The sequence below is a fragment of the Coregonus lavaretus genome (genome assembly GCF_964263955.1).
Source record: "Coregonus lavaretus genome assembly, chromosome: 3".
NCBI classification, from domain to species: domain Eukaryota; kingdom Metazoa; phylum Chordata; class Actinopteri; order Salmoniformes; family Salmonidae; genus Coregonus; species Coregonus lavaretus.
The window spans coordinates 4,158,781-4,175,032 of NC_139990.1; the positions used below are offsets into that span (position 1 = coordinate 4,158,781).

Consider the following 16,252-nt stretch of genomic DNA (forward strand, 5'->3'; position numbering starts at 1 on the left):
GAGATTGTTTGTTTATGAGACCGGTGTTAATTGTCTATAATGCCTGCTACATTTTTTGTGCATGTGCATTATGCATGGTTCTGGTTAAATTTGTAACAAAAAGGCAATTTTTATAGACAGACCTAAAAGCCAGATCAGTGATTATTGCAACAAAAAAAAGGTAAAAAACTTGTGCTGCCATCCTGTTAGAATGTAACAGATTATTTTATTATAGTGGTTAAGAGTGATTTTGATTGTGTTCCATGGCCCCCTAGTGGAGCTTTCTGGTACTTAGAAAGACTGCACAAAAACCGGAAGTAGAGTAGAGTAGTCATTCTGCACGCAGACAAAGCAGCTAAAAACAACGCTATGGTACAGTTCTTTCTGTGCAGCTATTTCTTGTCACGCTTCAGTGTCTGAAATTTTTTGTTTGTAAGTTAAATTCAAGCATATTGCTAGTGATGATAATATTGCTTACTTATCAATGTTAGTTGGTTACATTTACTCACGCAAATTGCCTTGCCTTTCATGTATGCCATCAGCTGTATTAATTTGCTTGAGCGTCATGTAAGTGAATTGTAAAACATACTATGCTATAGTTTGTCACTGTTTCTAGTTTAATATGCTTTGTTATTGTACAGAGGTGTTTGCACGTTGTTAGAGTAATGAAAGGAGTTGGCTAGCCACTACTCATATGGTAATTATCTATCTGGTTTGGCGTCATGTCAGATACATGGTATTTTGGCACGTGCTTTATATTTATGCAACTTCAACTTGAAATGTATAATGTAAAGTATATTCATTTCTGTATTTTGAAGTTTCACAACATAAACGTTTTCAATACATTAGTTTAAGAAAAGTTAGGCCTTGGAAGTTTTATTGAAGACTCAGTTGTTAGCTATCTGTCTAGTTTTGCATGGGAATGCAATTCCAGGGCAGAATACAGCTTATTTAGAGAAAACATTTAAAAACCAAGATATACACTACCGGTCAAAAGTTTTAGAACACCTACGTATTCAAGGGTTTTTCTTTATTTTTACTATTTTGTACATTGTAGAATAATAGTGAAGACATCAAAACTATGAAATAACACATATGGAATCATGTAGTAGCCAAAAAAGTGTTACACAAATCAAAATATATTGTGCAAAGCTGTCATCAAGGTAAAGGGTGGCTATTTGAAGAATCTCAAATTTAAATATATTTTGTTTAACACTTTTTTGGTTACTACATGATTCCATATGTGTTATTTCATAGTTTTGATGTCTTCACTATTATTCTACAATGTACAAAATAGTAAAAATAAAGAAAAACCCTTGAATGAGTAGGTGTTCTAAAACTTTTAACAGGTAGTGTATATATCATAAATCGCCCATAGATATGAGTTGTGAATCGCTCTGGATAAGAGCGTCTGCTAAATGACTAAAATGTAAATGTAAACGTTAGGCCTTATCGCCCAGCCCTAACACATTCTCTCTCATAATACAGTATATTTTCCCCAACACGTTCTCTATCATACTACAGTTGATTATCCCCAACACATACTCTATCATACTTCAAATGGAGTGCAACCAATAAACATCACTGACCTGTTTAACGGCTGATGAGGCGCTGCAGTAAAAGGACCATTACTTCACATAAAAGTTTAACTGTCTACGTCGCTTCAGCACTGCACTCCTCCACGCACGCACACACATACACACTTACACAGGCAAACAGAAACACTTCCACCAAGGAGGGAGATTTATCCTTATCACTTCTCTATTCAATGGTTTTAGCAGGGGGATGTCGTCTCTCTCGTTGCGTGTCATTCGGATCGTGGCCCATAAATACGAGCACCGTGACGCGCCACAGAGGTTACGGATTATAGGAATCATGCTGTGGAGTGGGAGAGCGCTGAGAAACAGCTGGTTTCACCCAATGTTGAGATACACATGCAAACACGCAAGCACACAGGCCTGTAACAGAACGGTTTGTGCCTTCGACTCGGTGAGAGGTATCGTGCTGATGGTGCTTTAATCGCTGCCTTGTGTCAGACAATACAAACAACCACAGTTATAGAGATTCAACTGTCTATGAATAGGATCAACACATTTCAGACTACCACAGCTCAGAGAGAGACGGAGAGTACAAACAACCACAGCTTGTAGTAAGACTAACTGCCCGTGAAAAGGATAGAGAGAAAGAGAATAGAGAGAGAGCGAGAGAGAGCGAGAGAAAGAGCGCGAGAGAGCGACAGCGAGAGAGAGTGAGAGAGCGAGAGAGAGTGAGAGAGCGCAATAGAGAGAGAGCGCAAGAGAGAGAGAGAGAGAGCAATAGAGAGAGAGCGAGAGAGAGCGAGCAGGAAGGTGGGGAGAAATCTGTGTGGTGATTACTGGTATTGATGTTATTTCAGTGTGGTGTCGATATAATAGTGGTGGGAGTCCATCAGATTTGACATAACTAAATGAATAACCCATTCCTTCACAGTCTTATTAACTTTTGCTATCAAAAACCCCATGCCAGGGGTTGGTTGTATGGCAACATCTGTCTGCGTGAGATCCAATCCTGGTCCCACAGTTCTTCAACACCCCTCCAACCCCCCCCCCCTCTCCTCCCACCAGGGGGACTGCCCCACCCCTCCAACCCCCCCCCCCCCCTCTCCTCCCACCAGGGGGACTGCCCCACCCCTCCAACCCCCCCCCCCCTCTCCTCCCACCTGGAGGGACCGCCCCACTCCACCCCTCCAACACCCCCCCTCTACTCCCACCAGGGGGACCACCCCACCCCACAGTCCCCCTGGTGGGGCGGTCCCACCCAATCTCTCCAACACCCCCCTCTCCTCCCAACAGGAGGCCCGCCCCACCCCCACCCCTCCAACACCCCCCTCTCCTCCCAACAGGAGGTCCGCCCCACCAACACCCCCCTCTCCTCCCAACAGGAGGCCTGTCCCAACACACCCAATCCCTCCAACCAAGCGACAGCTCCTCTCACCACACCACCTACTCTCACTCCCCTCTCCTACGACCGGGAGGCCCACCTTGGCTGCCCATTACACACCCACACCCTCCTCCCTCTCCTACCACTGGCAGGCACACCTCGGCGGCCCTCGAACACGTCGTTGATCTCCCGGAGCAGCACACCCATGTCGCAGAGCTGCGACTCCCAGGCCTCACAGAACACATCCAGGTTCTCCTTGGCAATTTTACTGGATGGGTGCAGGGCCAGCGTCTGGGCTGCAGAGATGATCTGAGAGGATGGAGGGGAGAGAGAGAGGGAGGGAGGGAGAGAGAGAGGGAGGGAGAGATGGGGAAAGTAGCTATGTTTTAAATTAGTTTTGGAGTGGTGAAGTGCTTCGATAAGGTGCACAGGTCTTGTGCACTGCACACACCTTAAGTGGAGCTATTATGGTGTTATTCACACCAGTAGCTATCCAGACTAACCGGTGCCCCCGCACATTGACTCTGTACCGGTACCCCCTGTATATAGCCTCCCTACTGTTATTTTATTTTACTGCTGCTCTTTAATTATTTTTTTATTTTATTTTTTAAATATCTATTTTTTACTTCAATTTTTTTCTGAAAACGGCATTGTTGGTTAAGGGCTTGTAAGTAAGCATTTCACTGTAAGGTCTACACCTGTTGTATTTGTCGCATGTGGCAAATAAAATTAGATTTTATTTGATTATGAGGGAAAACCAACAAAGGATCCAAGAAAATTATTAGAATGGAATCAGGCCTCAGTCTCATAGAATGTTTAACTACTCTATGAGAGAGCAGAGACACAGGATACCGGATCATTTCCTCTCAGTGTGGGGGCTGATTGGTTTCATTTCACACTATCTTCAGCGAGCAGAGCAGGGGGCATGGAATCCGTTTTGTCTCCCAGTTTTCTAATTATGTTTGGTCTTCCAGGCCGTTGGGACGGATGCTTCATTATCTGCTGCTGGGAGTGTCAGACCCTGCATGACCCAGCAGTAATGACTGAGCTCATAGGTTCAAAGGTCAACCAATCAATAAGGTCACAGAGGGGGAGCCTCTGCCCAGGGAGGTATAATACTGATGTGTGTGTGCGTGTGCATATCTTTCAATGGTAATAAAGAGACACCTGTGGGTAATTGCCAATTAAATGCAACACACTGGAGGTGATAAACTCTGACTTGTGTGCGTGTGCTTTTCGGAGTTATTTCTTCCTGTATCAGATGAAGTCATCTTAATGTCTGTTTCTGTAATAGTTGACTGTGCTTAATGGATGGGGGTGAAGCTCTAGGGGACCAAGATGGCAGAGGATGTGCTGACAAACTGAACCTTGATAATGGAGAAGTTATACAGCTTAACAACAACATCAGGGTGGAGTTTCTGGCACAACATGGATTGTATCAGACATGATCAATCCTCAGTGTGTGTGTGTGTCTGTTACCTGTGGGCCGATGATGTGGACGGTGTCTTCAGCATGTGTGTTTCCTGTCAGAGTGTGTTTCCTGTCAGAGTGTGTTTCCTGTCAGAGTGTGTGTTACCTATCAGTGTGTGTGTGTTAGCTGTCAGTGTGTGTTACCCGTCAGAGTGTGTTACCTGTGGGCCGGTGACGTGGAAGGTCTCCTCTGCGTGTATACAAGTGATCTCCAGAGGCTCTGTCCCAGAGACGTGACACAGCAGACGACACGTCTGGAACAGAACATACAACATCAGCATCTAACATCGATATGACTGGATATGAGCAGCACACAGATCAAGACATATTTTCCTGATATTTCAATTGGAAAATACATGCAGGCTTCCAAAGCCAGTAGCTCATATCACTAGTACCGTGTCCATACACCTCAGCCATAGAGATGTTGGACATTTTTTGATTTAATTGAATTGAATAAACAATTGTGGTTCAATAAAATTGTATAAATTAAATTCAAATCAACAATGGTGATTTGATCAGGGAGATTCAACAGACTTAAGTTAACCTCCCCAGCCCAGAAAGCCTCGCTAACCTCCACCAGCTGTTCCTTCTGCTCGCCGAGCGTGCGGGCGTACTCCGTCACGGCCTCCACGTTTCCCTCGCCCCCCGAGGCCTTCAGGGCCCGCAGAGGCAGGTGTTCCACGTGCAGCTTCAGCAGGTCTGCCGCACGCCCCACCGCCACCTTATGGAGCTGGACGGCGGGAGATGAATATGTGTATACATGTAATGTAATGGTAATAGGAAGAGAAAACAATAGTAAGACAGGAAGAGAGGAGGAGACGGAAAGGGCAGGGTAGAGAGGGAGAGCGTAAGGGGTAAAGAGATTAGGTAAAGAGGGAGAGCGATAAGGCAATATTAAAGAGACAGAAGAGGAAGAGATATGGACAAACTGATGGAGCAGGGTTGGGTCAGTTACTTTCTAAATGTAATCTGTTACAGTTACTAGTTACATGTCCAAAATTGTCATCAGTAACGTAACTTTTGGATTACCCAAACTCAGTAACGTAATCTGTTTACTTTCAGTTACTTTCCCCTTAAGAGGCATTAGGTGTGTCATCATAGTGGTTTCTGACTTGTGGTCAGACTCGCTCAGGTGGGACAAACTTAAACTTGCTCTTTTTTTCAATGCTGAATTTAATGGCATTGAGAAAACAGAAAAGGTGTCATAATGTATTTTTACACGAACATCCTTTCTGAATTTAAAAGTAATCCAAAAAGTAATAGTTTTTTTGAAACGTATTTAATCTGATTACAATATTTTTGCTGGTAACATAACTGATTACAGTTACAGGTTTATGTAATCAGATTACATTTAATCAGTTACTCCCCAACCCAGATGGAGAGTACAGAAAAATCTGATCTAGGACTGAACCACTTGACATGCCAGACAGTGATGCATTCTGGGTAAGACCGCAGGGTTACAGGACTCACCTCTCTGCGGAGTTCGTGGACACTTTGGCAGGTCTTCAGAATGGACAGCTCCATCTCCTCTGTGGACTCTTTGGCATTGAGAGACAGCTGGGATGAGGGAAAGATTCAAATAAAAATAAATAAGGGAGGGGAAAAAGATAAGAGTAGTCATCACATAAATCACATGATGACTGGTGCCTGGGAAGTGGCCTGTTTTAGCAGGAGATGAGAAGTGGCCTGTTTTAGCAGGAGATGGGAAGTGGCCTGTTTTAGCAGGAGATGGGAAGTGGCCTGTCTTAGCAGGAGAAGGGAAGTGGCCTGTCTTAGCAGGAGATGGGAAGTGGCCTTTCTTAGCAGGAGAAGGGAAGTGGCCTGTCTTAGCAGGAGAAGGGAAGTGGCCTGTCTTAGCAGGAGAAGGGAAGTGGCCTTTCTTAGCAGGAGATGGGAGGTGGCCTTTCTTAGCAGGAGATGGGAGGTGGCCTGTCTTAGCAGGAGAAGGGAAGTGGCCTTTCTTAGCAGGAGATGGGAAGTGGCCTGTCTTAGCAGGAGATGGGAAGTGGCCATTCTTAGCAGGAGATGGGAAGTGGCCATTCTTAGCAGGAGATGGGAAGTGGCCTGTCTTAGCAGGAGATGGGAAGTGGCCATTCTTAGCAGGAGATGGGAAGTGGCCATTCTTAGCAGGAGATGGGAAGTGGCCTGTCTTAGCAGGAGAAGGGAAGTGGCCTGTTTTAGCAGGAGATGGGAAGTGGCCATTCTTAGCAGGAGATGGGAAGTGGCCTTTCTTAGCAGGAGAAGATTATGAGAATACACAGCCCTGCTCAGGCCCTGTCAGAGAGAGAGGGAGAGCGAGAAAGAGAGACAGATAGAGTGAGAGAGACAGAAGGAGAGAAAGAGAGAGCGAAAAAAGGTAGAGAGAGTGAGAGGAAGAGAAAGAGTGTGTGAGTGAGTCAGTGAGTAAAAGAGAGATCCCTTCTGCCACACCAATATTCTGTAAAACATAAGAGTTTCAGACACACGTTCGAAGGGCAAGGAGACAGGTGGGAGGCACTGTGCTCAGACAGGATTACAGCAAGGTGTCAAAACAATGTCAAAAAACTTTCAAACAAGCAGAATTCACCAGGGGCCCAGTTTTTCAAATGTGATCTATCCGGATTTTGGCTATCGGATAGGATTAAATGCAAAGAAATATAATGAATTGAATGGATGAATCATTGACTTGAATGGGGACTCCCATTCTATTTCTATGCATTTAATCCTATCCGATAGCTGAAATCCGGATAGAAAAACTGGGCCCTGATGATTTGTCTTTTACCCTCTCATCACCTGCTCTGTTTCTACTGAAGAAAAAAATATCCAGAAAATCACATTGTAGGATTGTTTATGAATTTATTTGCAAATTATGGTGGAAAATAAGTATTTGGTCACCTACAAACAAGCAAGATTTCTGGCTCTCACAGACCTGTAACTTCTTAAGAGGCTCCTCTGTCCTCCACTCGTTACCTGTATTAATGGCACCTGTTTGAACTTGTTATCAGTATAAAAAGACACCTGTCCACAACCTCAAACAGTCACACTCCAAACTCCACTATGGCCAAGACCAAAGAGCTGTCAAAGGACACCAGAAACAAAATTGTAGACCTGCACCAGGCTGGGAAGACTGAATCTGCAATAGGTAAGCAGCTTGGTTTGAAGAAATCAACTGTGGGAGCAATTATTAGGAAATGGAAGACATACAAGACCACTGATAATCTCCCTCGATCTGGGGCTCCACGCAAGATCTCACCCCGTGGGGTCAAAATGATCACAAGAACGGTGAGCAAAAATCCCAGAACCACACGGGGGGACCTAGTGAATGACCTGCAGAGAGCTGGGACCAAAGTAACAAAGCCTACCATCAGTAACACACTACGCCGCCAGGGACTCAAATCCTGCAGTGCCAGACGTGTCCCCCTGCTTAAGCCAGTACATGTCCAGGCCCGTCTGAAGTTTGCTAGAATGCATTTGGATGATCCAGAAGAGGATTGGGAGAATGTCATATGGTCAGATGAAACCAAAATATAACTTTTTGGTAAAAACTCAACTCGTCGTGTTTGGAGGACAAAGAATGCTGAGTTGCATCCAAAGAACACCATACCTACTGTGAAGCATGGGGGTGCAAACATCATGCTTTGGGGCTGTTTTTCTGCAAAGGGACCAGGACGACTGATCCGTGTAAAGGAAAGAATGAATGGGGCCATGTATCGTGAGATTTTGAGTGAAAACCTCCTTCCATCAGCAAGGGCATTGAAGATGAAACGTGGCTGGGTTTTTCAGCATGACAATAATCCCAAACGCAATGAAGGAGTGGCTTCGTAAGAAGCATTTCAAGGTCCTGGAGTGGCCTAGCCAGTCTCCAGATCTCAACCCCATAGAAAATCTTTGGAGGGAGTTGAAAGTCCGTGTTGCCCAGCGACAGCCCCAAAACATCACTGCTCTAGAGGAGATCTGCATGGAGGAATGGGCCAAAATACCAGCAACAGTGTGTGAAAACCTTGTGAAGACTTACAGAAAACGTTTGACCTGTGTCATTGCCAACAAAGGGTATATAACAAAGTATTGAGAAACTTTTGTTATTGACCAAATACTTATTTTCAACCATAATTTGCAAATAAATTCATTAAAAATCCTACAATGTGATTTTCTGGAGAGAAAAAAATCAAATTTTGTCTGTCATAGTTGACGTGTACCTATGATGAAAATTACAGGCCTCTCTCATCTTTTTAAGTGGGAGAACTTGCACAATTGGTGGCTGACTAAATACTTTTTCCCCCCATTGTAAGTGGAGAAAAACACCTAATCTCACCCTCTCTGTTTCTACTGAAATGAGTAGAGAAAAACACCTAATCTCACCCTCTCTATTTCTACTGAAATAAGTGGAGAAAAACACCTAACCTCACCCTCTGTTTCTATTGAAATAAGTGGAGAAAAACACCTAACCTCACCCTCTGTTTCTACTGAAATAAGTAGAGAAAAACACCTATTCTCACCCTCTCTGTTTCTACTGAAATAAGTAGAGAAAAACATAAATCTCACCCTCTTTATTTCTACTGAAATAAGTAGAGAAAAACACCTAATCTCACCCTCTCTGTTTCTAATGAAATGAGTTGAGAAAAACACCTAACCTCATCCTCTGATTCTACTGAACTAAGTGGAGAAAAACACCTAACCTCACCCTCTGTTTCTACTGAAATAAGTGGAGAAAAACACCTAACCTCACCCTCTGTTTCTACTGAAATAAGTGGAGAAAAACACCTAATCTCACCCTCTCTGTTTCTACTGAAATAAGTGGAGAAAAACACCTAACCTCACCCTCTCTGTTTCTACTGAAATAAGTGGAGAAAAACACCTAACCTCACCCTCTGTTTCTACTGAAATAAGTGGAGAAAAACACCTAACCTCACCCTCTGTTTCTACTGAAATAAGTGGAGAAAAACCCCTAATCTCACCCTCTCGGTTTCTACTGAAATAAGTGGAGAAAAACACCTAACCTCACCCTCTGTTTCTACTGAAATAAGTGGAGAAAAACACCTAACCTCACCCTCTGTTTCTACTGAAATAAGTGGAGAAAAACACCTAACCTCACCCTCTCTATTTCTACTGAAAGAAGTAGAGAAAAACGAACAGACCCTGGGATCTAGCTAGTCACACACACTGTAGAAATGGGTCTCGCTAGGGAGCCAACCATTCAACGTGCTGTAGCTCTGATTCCATTCAATCTGTCCATGGAACTGTGGCCTCTACTTTCACACATTTATACAAGCTTAACGATGGAAAAACACATTATATGAAACCCACACGCTATGGAGTCCAAGGAGACTCCTTTCATCGAGGTGTCCAGAGAGACGGGGAGAACAATGTGTTCTATGTCATCAATGGAGTCAAGTGAATGGCCATTCATACAACGAGGCTGACTTCAGGGCCCGTATCCACAAAGCATCTCAGAGCAGGAGTCCTGATCTAGGATCTGTCCATATAATCTTATTCATTATGATTTAAAAGGCAAAACCGATCCTAGATCAGCACTCCTACTCTGAGATGCTATGACGGGCCCAGGACTGGTTTAAGACCTATAAAGAATGAAGGGGAATAGCACCGTATAGCAGTATGGGAGAGGGTAGTGTGAAAAGGCTGGATATTCAATACTTCACCTTCACATTATCTATAAACCTAGCAACAGTACACAAGGTAATGTAGCTAGCAACAGAAAGGAAGAGAAGGAGTGTGTGTATCTGTGGGCATCTACATGTGTGAGTGCAATGTACATATTCATACGTGCTAAATCATTACATACTGTACCTGTGCTCTTAATCAGGTAGACGTATGAGTACATATCTACATGAGTAAATTTCGACATACAGTGGTGTGAAAAAGTGTTTTCCCCCTTCCTGATTTGTTATTTGTTTGCATGTTTGTAACACTTAAATGTTTCAGATCATCAAACAAATTTAAATATTAGTCAAAGATAACACAAGTAAACACAAAATGCAGTTTTGAAATGGTTGTTATTATTAAGGGAAAACAAAATCCAAACCTACATGGCCCTGTGTGAAAAAGTGTTTGCCCCCCCCCCTGTTATAACACAACTCAACTGTGGTTTATCACACCTGAGTTCAATTCCTCTAGCCACACCCAGGCCTGATTACTGCCACACCTGTTCTCAATCAAGGAATCACTTAAATAGGACCTGCCTGACAAAGTGAAGTAGACCAAAAGATCATAAAAAGCTAGACATCATGCCGAGATCCAAAGAAATTCAGGAACAAATGAGAAAGAAACTAATTGAGATCCATCAGTCTGGAAAAGGTTATAAAGCCATTTCTAAAGCTTTGGGACTCCAGCGAACCACAGTGAAAGCCATTATCCACAAATGGCGAAAACATGGAACAGTGGTGAACCTTCCCAGGAGTGGCCGGCCGACCAAAATTACCCCAAGAGCGCAGCGACGACTCATCCAAGAGGTCACAAAAGACCCCACAACAACATCCAAAGAGCTGCAGGCCTCACTTGCCTCAGTTAAGGTCAGTGTTCATGACTCATAAGTGTTCATAAGAAAGAGACTGGGCAAAAATGGCCTGCATGGCAGAGTTCCAAGACGAAAACCACTGCTGAGCAAAAAGAACATTAAGGCTAGTCTAATTTTTGCCAGACAACATCTTGATGATCCCCAAGACCTTTGGGATAATACTCTGTGGACTGACGAGACAAATGTTGAACTTTTTGGAAGGTGTGTGTCCCATTACATCTGGCGTAAAAGTAACACCGCATTTCAGAAAAGAACATCATACCAACAGTAAAATATGGTGGTAGTAGTGTGATGGTCTGGGCCTGTTTTGCTGCTTCAGGACCTGGAAGACTTGCTGTGATTCTGCTGTCTACCAAAAAATCCTGAAGGAGAATGCCCGGCCATCCATTCGTGACCTTAAGCTGAAGCGAACTTGGGTTCTGCAGCAGGACAATGATCCAAAACACACCAGCAAGTCCACCTCTGGATGGCTGAAGAAAAACAAAATGAAGACTTTGGAGTGGCCTAGTCAAAGTCCTTACCTGAATCCTATTGAGATGCTGTGGCATGACCTTAAAAAGGCAGTTCATGCTCAAAAACCCTCCAATGTGGCTGAATTACAACAATTCTGCAAAGATGAGTGGGCCAAAATTCCACCACAGCGCTGTAAAAGACTCATTGCAAGTTATCGCAAACGCTTGATTGCAGTTGTTGCTGCTAAGGGTGGCCCAACCAGTTATTAGGTTGTAGGGGGCAATCACTTTTTCACACAGGGCCATGTGGGTTTGGATTTTGTTTTCCCTTAAACAACCTTCATTTCAAAACTGCATTTTGTGTTTACTTGTGTTATCTTTGACTAATATTTAAATTTGTTTGATGATCTGAAACATTTAAGTGTGACAAACATGCAAACAAATAAGAAATCAGGAAGGGGGCAAACACTTTTTCACACCACTGTATGTATACACGCGAGTGTGTCTATGCGTGTGTGTACGCATGTACAAATATTTACATGTGTGTGTATGCCCAGTTTCTGCCCACATACCGCCTCCATCCAGGCTGCGATGAGCTGGTCAGTGTCCTGGCGGGCGAGCTGGCAGAGCTGCAGGATGCCCTCTCGGTGCTCGTGGCTGGTGTAGGCCGAGTCAGTGAAGTCCTCCGTCCTCTCCACCACTGCCTCCAGCTGGCCAGACAGAGCCTGGTGGGGCAGCGAGTACAGACCCTCACGCAGACCTTCCACACTGGACTGGGATCACAGACAGAGACACAATAATGAATACAACACTTCTTTGTCATGACAATAAAGCATTTCCATTTAATTGACACAGGCAGTGAGAGAATATCATTTGAAAGCTCTATGACCTCTGTTGCAGTCTATTATCTAGTTCAAAAACAAGCTACTGGTTTTTCAGGTTGACTAGGGATAGTTTACTTATTCTAAACACCTTGCGTGCTTCATGTTTGTATGTCCAGGTCTAATCTCTTGTGGACAGACTACGTAAACATAAATGGTACCCAAATTACGCAAGGTAGTCCAGGCCTAAACCGTCACAATGTAGTTACATAGTTGAGCACAGTGTAATAACACATTGTTGTATTGTACTTATAACTATATTACAATGCAAAGTGGAGGAAAAAACAACAACATATGGAATCCATAAGGAAGTCCTCCCCTGTAGTCCCACCTTGAAGTCCTTGATGCCGGTGTGAATGCTGAGGGGTAGGACCTTGGTCTCCCCGCAGGGCTGGGCGTCCGTCACGATCTCGATGACCTGCTCCAGGGCGAAACGCATGCGGTGAAACACGGCGTCTTTGTTGATACGCGCCGACTCGCAGTCCGGGTGTCTGAGACACGTCTACAGTGAGAGACACACATGGTTTTACAACTGAGGCTGCATTTACACAGGCAGCCCAATTCAGATATTTTTTTCACTAATTGGTCTTTTCACCAATCATATCAGCTCTTTTGCTAATCATTGGGAACATTTTAAGAATTGGTCTGCTTGTGTGGCATTGAAGAAGAAACAGTCCATGTTTGGAATCAACTGTAGTAATACAGTCTCTATACCTCATATACATTAAACACAAACACTATGTTTTAAGTGAGAAGTTAGGCTGGATTGAAGCCGAAAAAAATAATGGAAATTCACATGAGCATCACAAGGCCTAATTTCACCCAAGTGTTTCCAGTACACAGGTTTAACCTACTACATTAGCAGTAGTGGTAGGATGCACCTACCTTGGATGCAGTGAGCAGCATCATGGTGCATTTCTCCAGCACTGCTCTGGCTGCTGCCATCCTGGCCTTCTTATTCTCCTCCTTCAGGTCCTAATGGACAGAGACCAACACTGGACAGTTAGAGAAGTAGTCTCCTCCTTCAGGTCCTAAAGGACAGAGACCAACACTGGACAGTTAGAGAAGTAGTCTCCTCCTTCAGGTCCTACTGGACAGAGACCAACACTGGACAGTTAGAGAAGTAGTCTCCTCCTTCAGGTCCTAAAGGACAGAGACCAACACTGGACAGTTAGAGAAGTAGTCTCCTCCTTCAGGTCCTAATGGACAGAGACCAACACTGGACAGTTAGAGAAGTAGTCTCCTCCTTCAGGTCCTAAAGGACAGAGACCAACACTGGACAGTTAGAGAAGTAGTCTCCTCCTTCAGGTCCTACTGGACAGAGACCAACACTGGACAGTTAGAGAAGTAGTCTCCTCCTTCGGGTCCTAATGGACAGAGACCAACACTGGACAGTTAGAGAAGTAGTCTCCTCCTTCAGGTCCTAATGGACAGATACCAACACTGGACAGTTAGAGAAGTAGTCTCCTCCTTCGGGTCCTAAAGGACAGAGACCAACACTGGACAGTTAGAGAAGTAGTCTCCTCCTTCAGGTCCTAATGGACAGAGACCAACACTGGACAGTTAGAGAAGTAGCTGGTTCCCAAACTTCTCTGATTTGTGATTGTGGGCCAGTTAAAAGCCTTTTGAATGATCTTGTGAGCCACCAAATAGAGAGAACCATTTTTCAAGCCACAACTCAGTCTTGCCAAGAATAACTGGCTTGACCTACCAGGGGTCTGGACCAGAGCCATGTATTAAGAATAAAATAAATACATGGCTCTGGTCTGGACCAGTGGACCAATTACTTCAAGGGGTAAGTTGTTCAAAAAAGCAACCCCCACACTTTAAACACACACAGAGCATATCTGTACGATGTGAAAGAACCGTCTCAAGCTAAGTTTAGTTAAGGCTTAGTTCACCGACCATCAGAGATCTCAAGCTAAGTTTAGGTAAGGCATAGTTTTCCAGCCATCAGAGTTATTAGGGCTCCCGAGTGGCGCAATGGTCTAAGGCACTGCATCTCAGTGCTTGAGGCGTCACTACAGACCCCTGGTTCGATTCCAGGCTGTATCACAACCGGCCGTGATTGGGAGTCCCATAGGGAGGCGCACAATTGGCCCAGCGTCGTCCGGGTTTGGCCAGTGTAGGCCGTCATTGTAAATAAGAATTTGTTCTTAACTGACTTGCCTAGTTAAATAAAGGAAAAATAAAAATACATTACTCATAGATTAACCTGGTGAAGTAGATAGCTCAGTAACATCCACTGACTCTCTCCTTATCTCCGTGTTTCAAAGACTAAGCAGCCTCCAGTAAGGATTTAGTGTGTGTTTCAGGGGGATCGTCGATGCGAAGGAGATGTGTCGCGCTGCATGAGGCAAATGGTGGTCACACAAGACACTGACTGGTTTTCTGATTCATGCCGCTACCTTTTTTACATGTATCTGTGACCAACAGATGCATATCTGTATTCCCAGTCACGTGAAATCCGTAGATTAGGGCGTAAGGAATTTACTTGAATTGACTGATTTCCTTATATGGACCGTAACTCAGTAGAATCTGCTTGGTGACCTAAACTGGGATATGCTTAACACCCCGGCTGTCCTACAATCTAAACTAGATGCCCTCAATCTCACACAAATTATCAAGAAACCTACCAGGTACAACCCTAAATCCGTAAAAATGGGCACCCTCATAGATATCATCCTGACTAATTTACCCTCTAAATACACCTCCGCTGTCTTCAACCAGGATCTCAGCGATCACTGCCTCATTGCCTGCGTCCGTAATGGGTCCGCGGTCAAACGACCACCCCTAATCACTGTCAAACGCTCCCTAAAACACTTTAGCAAGCAGGTCTTTCTAATTGACCTGGCCCGGGTATCCTGGATGGATATTGACCTCATTCCGTCAGTAGAGGATGCCTTGTTGTCCTTTAAAAGTGCTTTCCTCTCCATCTTAAATAAGCATGCCCCATTCAAAAAATTCTGAAATAAGAACAGATATAGCCCCTGGTTCACCCCAGACTTGACTGCCCTTGACCAGCACAAAAACATCCTGTGGCATACTGCATTAGCATCGAACAGCCCCCGCGATAGGCAACTTTTCAGGGAAGTCAGGAACCAATATACAAAATCAGTTAGGAAAGCAAAGGCTAGCATTTTCAAACAGAAATGTGCATCCTGTAACACTAACTCCAAAAGGTTTTGGGACACTGTAAAGTCCATGGAGAATAAGAGCACCTCCTCCCAGCTGCCCACTGCACTGAGGCTAGGAAACACTGTCACCCCCCCCCCCCCCCCCCCGGGCTAGTCAATCTGGACCCTTTCTTTCTAAAATTAGCCGCCGAAATTGTCGCAACCCCCATTACTAGCCTGTTCAATCTCTCTTTCGTATCGTCTGAGATCCCCAGAGATTGGAAAGCTGCCACGGTCATCCCCCACTTCAAAGGGGGAGACACTCTAGATTCAAACTGTTACAGACCTATATCCATCCTGCCCTGCCTTTCGAAAGTATTTGAAAGCCAAGTTAACAAACAGATCACCGACCATTTCGAATCCCACCGTACCTTCTCCGCTATGCTTTCGACTCTGTCAATCACCGCATTCTTATTGGCAGACTAAATAGCCTTGGTTTCTCAAATGACTGCCTCGCCTGGTTCACCAACTACTTCTCAGATAGAGTTAAATGTGTCAAATCGGAGGGCCTGTTGTCTGGACCTCTGGCAGTCTCTATGGAGGTGCCACAGGGTTCAATTATCAGGCCGACTCTATTCTCTGTGTATATCAATGATGTCGCTCTTGCTGCTGGTGACTCTCAGATCCACCTCTATGCAGACGACACCATTTTGTATACATCTGGCCCTTCATTGGACACTGTGTTAACAAACCTCCAAACGAGCTTCAATGCCATACAACACTCCTTCCGTGGCCTCCAACTGCTCTTAAACGCTAGTAAAACTAAATACATGCTCTTCAATTGAACGCTGCTTGCACCCGCCCGCCCGACTAGAATCCCTACTCTCGGCAGGTCTGACATAGAATATGTGGACAACTACAAAT

The 16,252-nt window shown here is 44.4% G+C and overlaps 1 protein-coding gene across 2 annotated transcripts in view; it reads right to left on the reverse strand.

Annotated features, from left to right (window-relative positions):
• LOC311124851 (alpha-catulin-like) overlaps nucleotides 1-16,252 on the reverse strand; it is a 104,231-nt gene that overhangs the window by 25,388 nt on the left and 62,591 nt on the right. Inside the window, exons 5-11 of one of the 2 annotated variants that reach the window (XM_084158341.1) lie at nucleotides 13,098-13,187; nucleotides 12,544-12,714; nucleotides 11,904-12,104; nucleotides 5,839-5,925; nucleotides 4,940-5,098; nucleotides 4,530-4,622; nucleotides 3,042-3,207 (exon numbers count right to left, since the gene is read on the reverse strand). In XM_084158341.1, the coding sequence (XP_084014467.1) occupies nucleotides 3,042-3,207; nucleotides 4,530-4,622; nucleotides 4,940-5,098; nucleotides 5,839-5,925; nucleotides 11,904-12,104; nucleotides 12,544-12,714; nucleotides 13,098-13,187 (967 nt within the window). The remainder of the gene's footprint in view (nucleotides 1-3,041; nucleotides 3,208-4,529; nucleotides 4,623-4,939; nucleotides 5,099-5,838; nucleotides 5,926-11,903; nucleotides 12,105-12,543; nucleotides 12,715-13,097; nucleotides 13,188-16,252) is intronic. The other variant, XM_084158342.1, reaches the window with a different exon arrangement.